Consider the following 6,000-nt stretch of genomic DNA (forward strand, 5'->3'; position numbering starts at 1 on the left):
AGTCCGTTGTTACCGTTTTTTAAACAGTCTGAATGAAACGGCAGTTCTCAGTTGTGTATTTACACAACTAATGGCCCATCAACCACAGCTCTCTCCCCCCCTCCCCCCTTGATCTTTCTTCTCCAGCAGCTAAATTAATTGTAGGTTACTCTGAGTGACAAGCTTACAATTAGACACAACACTGTCATTGCAAGTGGCCCTCAGTTAGTTGACTTTTATGTTCAACTGCTAAATTCGTTACTGATAAAAAAGGGCTTCTACTGTACCTAATTACCTTAACACTAAAACCGCCAGAGGTTTTTGTATAGGCCTACCTAAACCCGTCAAATCCCGCTATTAGAATGCAATTTTTAACAACATAGGGTGCTACATAACACACTTTCAGGAAAAGTCACGGACTGGGAGACTTTAATATTTTATTGAAAAAAAGTTACATTGCACACACACAACACACATCACACAAATTGACCCGATTGGCGGTTCTAGTGTTAAATAAACTCACTAATTAATGAAACCAGTTCAATACGCATTATTCTTATTCTTATCATTCTTTATGAGCGCAGAAATAGTCTTAAAATCAGATCTATTTTTTAAATGAAATCTGACGGCAGGCAGTTAGCTCTGATCACCTATGATAAATGCGCCGCACATAATCGCTGGCCATTCAGCCACAGATACTGTTCGAAATGGGGGGGAGCTAGGAGGAGCTTGGCTCCCCCGATTAGGGAGGGAGCTCCCCTGAAGGCTGACTTTGAGATAAATAGGGGGAGCCCAAAACAATTGTGCATATTTGTGTCACACAGATTAGAAATGTTGAGTTTCTGTAAATAACAGTTCTTGAAATAAATAAAAGTTATTGTTCATTACAGTTTCTGAATATTTGTTTTATATTTGTGAATATGTCTGGGTGTTGCCATCTGTACGTGGCGGCGCTGCATTCTTACTTACGTTGCTATGGTTATGGCGGTGATGCCAGCGCGGTATTTGAAATGTTCATTTTGATATTTTTTTAACTCTGGCTTTGTAATAAATAATATGGCAAAAAGAAAACAGCCAAGCGTCACAGCTTTTGGATTCACAAGCAAAGAAGCGAAGGAGTCTAAAAATGACAACGTGAACGGAAAACAACTTTTAGTTGGCCGGCTGTAAGCGGCGTTAGGGTCGAGCTTGACAGCTCCACAACGAGGGAGAGTCCTGCCGATGCGGAGCCTGAAGAGGCTTCAACAACGGCCACATCCGCCGGCATAGTGACACCGTCTGTATTAGTAGAAGATTGTTTTTATAGCAATTGATTGATTGCTGCGCCAGTCAACAGAGCGTGCGTGTGACATATTTAGTAGCAGGATGTGCTCTGAAAAATAGGGCTCCCCGAAAGCAAATGGGTAATTCGAAAACTTACAGAGCTCCCTCTATACAAATCAAACTGTAGACGGTGTGAAAGCACCTATTGTTTTAAATAATGGTCGGAATGTGACCTGTGAGCCTTCTGAATTACCGTGGGACAGCACATTCTAAACTAAAATGTCCAATCAATAAAGTAACATCTTATCTTATCTTAATAATATCTTCATATTAATAATAATAATAAATCATACAGTATGTGTCCGAAAGGGAGCAGGAGGAAGCAAACACAAAAATATACAACAAATATACTGCATATTAAAGCAAACGATTGTAAAGGTAAAAGTATGAGCATAACAAATAAAGAAGTGTAATGTAAACATTTACATTATGATTATTTAATATATAAAGACTACATATTATTGAATTAGAAGATTAGATATACTTTAGTTGATCTAAAATATTGATGTGTTCAAATGCTCTTCAAAACACAACTGAAAGTCCATGAAACTTGTCTTTCTGTATTTGTGAATGAAGCCCCATCTCCTGGTTAAAACCTGAAATTGAAAATCTGGCAATGCCCTCTTGGAAAATAGTGGGAGGGCTTAACATTCCTCTATACTGGTCTTTGGCAGGTCGTAGGCAGGAAGCTGTAAGCTGGAGTCTGAAATTCAGTGCTCCATATGTAGGTGTCGAAATTCATTCGTCACTTCCTTTTCAGTTTTTTTTTTTTTAATCTTTCTTTTTATTATTGTTGTAACGTCCTGTCTGTATAAATGTGCTTTAAAAAATATTGTTTAATTTTACATAGTTGTCATCTAATAATCAAAATATATGTTTACAAATGTTACATAGTCTTTGTCAGCACATTTTTGCCACGCTATGCACCCCTTGCTATCTTACAAAATAAAAGTGTCACATTCATGAAAACTTGCTCCATTTATTGGTACCAGTCCTAGAACCATACCCTGAAAAACGCTTGAGGGTGGGATTAATAGAAACCTCTTTTTTTGGGGGGGGGCATTTTATGACAGGCCTGGCCATCACAATATGCCCACCCAAGCATTTTTCAGGGTATGGTTCTAGGACTGGTACCAATAAATGGAGCAAGTTTCATGAATGTGAAACTTTTATTTTGTAAGATAGCAAGGGGGGGCATATTGTGATGGCCAGGCCTGTAATAAAATGCCCCCCCCCCCAAAAAAAAGAGGTTTCTATTAATCCCACCCTCAAACATCTTTCAGGGTATGGTTCTAGGACTGGTACCAATAAATGGAGCAAGTTTCATGAATGTGAAACTTGTATTATGTAAGATAGCAAGGGGTGCATAGCGTGGCAAAAATATGCAGACAAAGATGTAACATTTGTAAACATATATTTTGATTATTAGATGACAACTATGTAAAATTAACAATACATTTTAAAGCACGTTTATACAGACAGGACGTAACAATAATAATAAAAAGAAAGATTAAAAAAAAAAAAACTGAAAAGGAAGTGACGAATGAATTTCGACACCACTACCATCAAATACGGAGCGAAAAGTTAAACCAGAATAATCAAGACTATATGAGCTACCACTAAACAACTCACAGTCTGAAAATTACCATTAATAAAAACCCTGAACGTTTACTTTTCGTTTTAAACATCGTTTTAAGGTGTAAACGTGTCATTTAGAAATGCGCGTTCCCGTGACAAGGGGGGCATTTTATGACGAGGGGGCATAATTTCACACAACACCGGCTGTTTTTGGTGTTAACGAGACATTTCAGAACTATATTAGAACTAAAGTGGGAAAAGTACTGCGGTGTGAAGGCGGCTTATGTATCTCATACTGCCTGTGTTGCAGCACCTCTTTTCACCCTCTGTCTGAAAAGTGTTACATAGTGATGTCGCTTTGTTTAGTAAGTAAACAAAGCAGTCCAATGGAGGCGTTTCAGGCAGGGGGGGTGGGGGAGTGTGTCGGAGAGAAACTCCCTCTGGAGGGAACACAGGGATTTTCGCCCTTGCAGAACATTGACATGCTCAAACAACTATAGCACAGTAGGACCTCTTTACGGACCAATGGTTTGTGGTTTTTGCATTAGGCTTTTAAACCTTTTAGCAAAGGTAAAATGTCAACCACGATGGAACAACATACTTTAATAGCATTTAAGGCAGACCTCATGATGATGTTTTAGCTCACGTATTCGTTTTTTTGCTCTTTTATGAACGATGAAGGCAAGTTTAACATTAAAATAGTTGAGTCTCACCTAGCCTGGGGGAGGTGATGGTGTTCACATTGATTTTCTCGTTGCAGGTGCCGTGGTGACAGGGTCGGTAGGTTGGTGGTCTCGACGTCACTGGGCAGTCGTTACCATGACTACCTGTTACTTTGTGCATACACTGGACCACTCGTGACTGCAGGCCCTTCCCACAGGACGACGAGCACTGAAACAACCAATCAGGTGTCAGATCTCACTGATGTCATCATTAAATTCCTTTTTTTTAAAATGTATTATAATAATTCTAGTTGCATTGTTCATGACACAAAATATTATTAAAAAATATGATGGCCCTTTTACAGTGTGAGAAAAAGTTTTTAGAGAGTACTTGTCCATGGACAAGTGAGTTTGGCAATTTACTTGTCCGAATACATTTTTCACTTGTCCAGAATGGACACAAATTGGGGCCACTGGAATCTTCTTCTTCGCCATCGTATTTGACATTTTCCCACGGTTTTTACGACATAGCGGTAAGATTTTACTGCATCACACATAGTGTTGGGTATCGTTTGGATTTTAACGATTCCGGTTCTGCTTTTCGATTCCAGTTATTTTCGGTTCTCGATTCCGGTTCTTTGAGAGGGTAAAAATAAGTCCCATGACAAATTGGGAGAAAAATATATTTATGAAAACATTAAGTCAAATCTGTATTCCTATTTACAAATCACTTCATACTGTTTAATTTCTTACGGTTATTGAATACAATTATATAAAAATAATCTCTGCATTGTTTAGTTAGTTCTAAGTGGTGCAGTTTGAGAATGTACAATTGGCCCAGTCTCCTCTGATGTTACACTGCAACCTGCCTGTGAGACAGAGTCCAACCACACAGTCTGTGTGTCCAACACATGTCCTGCAACACACATGCTGCAACCTGCCTGTGAGACAGAGTCCAACCACACATGTCCAACACATAGGCCTAATAATAATAATAATACATTATATTTATAGCCTATAGGCCTAGTGCTTTTCTAAAACTCAAAGACGCTTACACATGTCCTGCAATACACATGCTGCAGCTGCCCAGCTGCTCACTGTTTGTAAAAGTAAATAAATAGTATTTTCATTTCAATAATGTAGCTACTTTCTATACCCTGCTTCATAAACAATACTGACATCCCTGTGCTCCTCCGAGTCTGGGGGTCCGGGGATGTGAGTACAGCGCGAGGACACAGGGAGGCTGCTTCACTTCATAAAGGAAATAGTGGTCAATATTAACAACACAGGAGCTAAAACGCTAAATAACCTTCATTACGTGTTAGAGAAAGAACATAAGAAAGATTGACAAAGATGAGGCTGTTAAACGGGCAGCGGATCCGCTGTGCGTAGAAAGAGAGAGAGAGAGAGAGACGCTGAGCTGCACCGTGCAGCGATCAGCTGATCCGGAGCATAGAGAGAGAGAGAGAGAGCTGCGGTCCGCGGGGCTCGTCCTCTCCTCCTGTCCTCACAACTCTTATCAATCCCGGGACCGGACAATTGTTATTTGTTCCTACTCGGAACCAAATTTTGCTTCCCAGCCCTGCAACTGTGCTACACGTCCCGCCCCACCCCGCCCCCGTCTAACTGTACAGAAAGCGGCGAGATGCATTTCCTTAGGAATCGACAAGCAGAACCGAAACTAACATTTCTAAACGAACGATGGCAGACACGTACAATTTGCGAATGAGTTCTGCCTTTTGTAAACTGAATTTATCAATAATTTGACAATAAATCAGGGCAAAAAACGTCATTTGTCCGCCGGACAAGTCAATTGAAAGATCTACTTGTCCGATATTGTAAATAACACGTCCCGGACGGTGGGACGTGTACTTTTTCGCACACTGCCTTATTCATAATCCATATATTGAACCCTGTGCAGTGTAGTGTAGTGAGGCTGTTGGAGCTGCTTCAGTGTGTGTGTTTGTGTTTGTGTGTGTGTGTGTGTGTGTGTGTGTGTGTGTGTGTGTGTGTGTGTGTGTGTGTGTGTGTGTGTGTGTGTGTGTGTGTGTGTGTGTGTGTGTGTGTGTGTGTGTGTGTGTGTGTGTGTTTGACACATTCAATGAATAAACTGAGGAAGGAAATGTCCTCCACAGTAAATCTCACTGTGATACCAGAGTGATGCAGGGCGCTCAAAACATCTCCTACCGAGAGAGTTTTTCTGTTTCCCCACAGACAGAGAAGTGATGAAAATAAGAGGATTCAACAGCAGTCTGAAGGACAGTGAAGGCCACACCATCAAATACTGATGACACATTTGAATAAATTGACTCCAACTGCTGTGAAGGTACCCTTGAGCAAGGCAATCTGCCCAGTAGATTGCCTTGCCTAAACTGTTGTAGCTTGCCGATATAGAAAATATTTTCATGGGAAGATTATATTCTGCCTTAATAAATGAAGCATGTTCATGGTGTTTCCC

General features: G+C 40.3%; 1 protein-coding gene across 1 annotated transcript in view; it reads right to left on the bottom strand.

Moving 5' to 3' along the window:
* The window catches only part of adamts17 (ADAM metallopeptidase with thrombospondin type 1 motif, 17), a 308,092-nt gene that overhangs the window by 12,383 nt on the left and 289,709 nt on the right, over positions 1 to 6,000 (bottom strand). The window contains exons 20-21 of the mRNA XM_079665712.1: positions 5,730 to 5,794; positions 3,594 to 3,797 (exon numbers count right to left, since the gene is read on the bottom strand). Coding sequence (XP_079521838.1) covers positions 3,594 to 3,797; positions 5,730 to 5,794 — 269 coding nt within the window. The remainder of the gene's footprint in view (positions 1 to 3,593; positions 3,798 to 5,729; positions 5,795 to 6,000) is intronic.

Source organism: Notothenia rossii (assembly GCF_949606895.1).
Source record: "Notothenia rossii genome assembly, chromosome: 2".
NCBI lineage: Eukaryota > Metazoa > Chordata > Actinopteri > Perciformes > Nototheniidae > Notothenia > Notothenia rossii.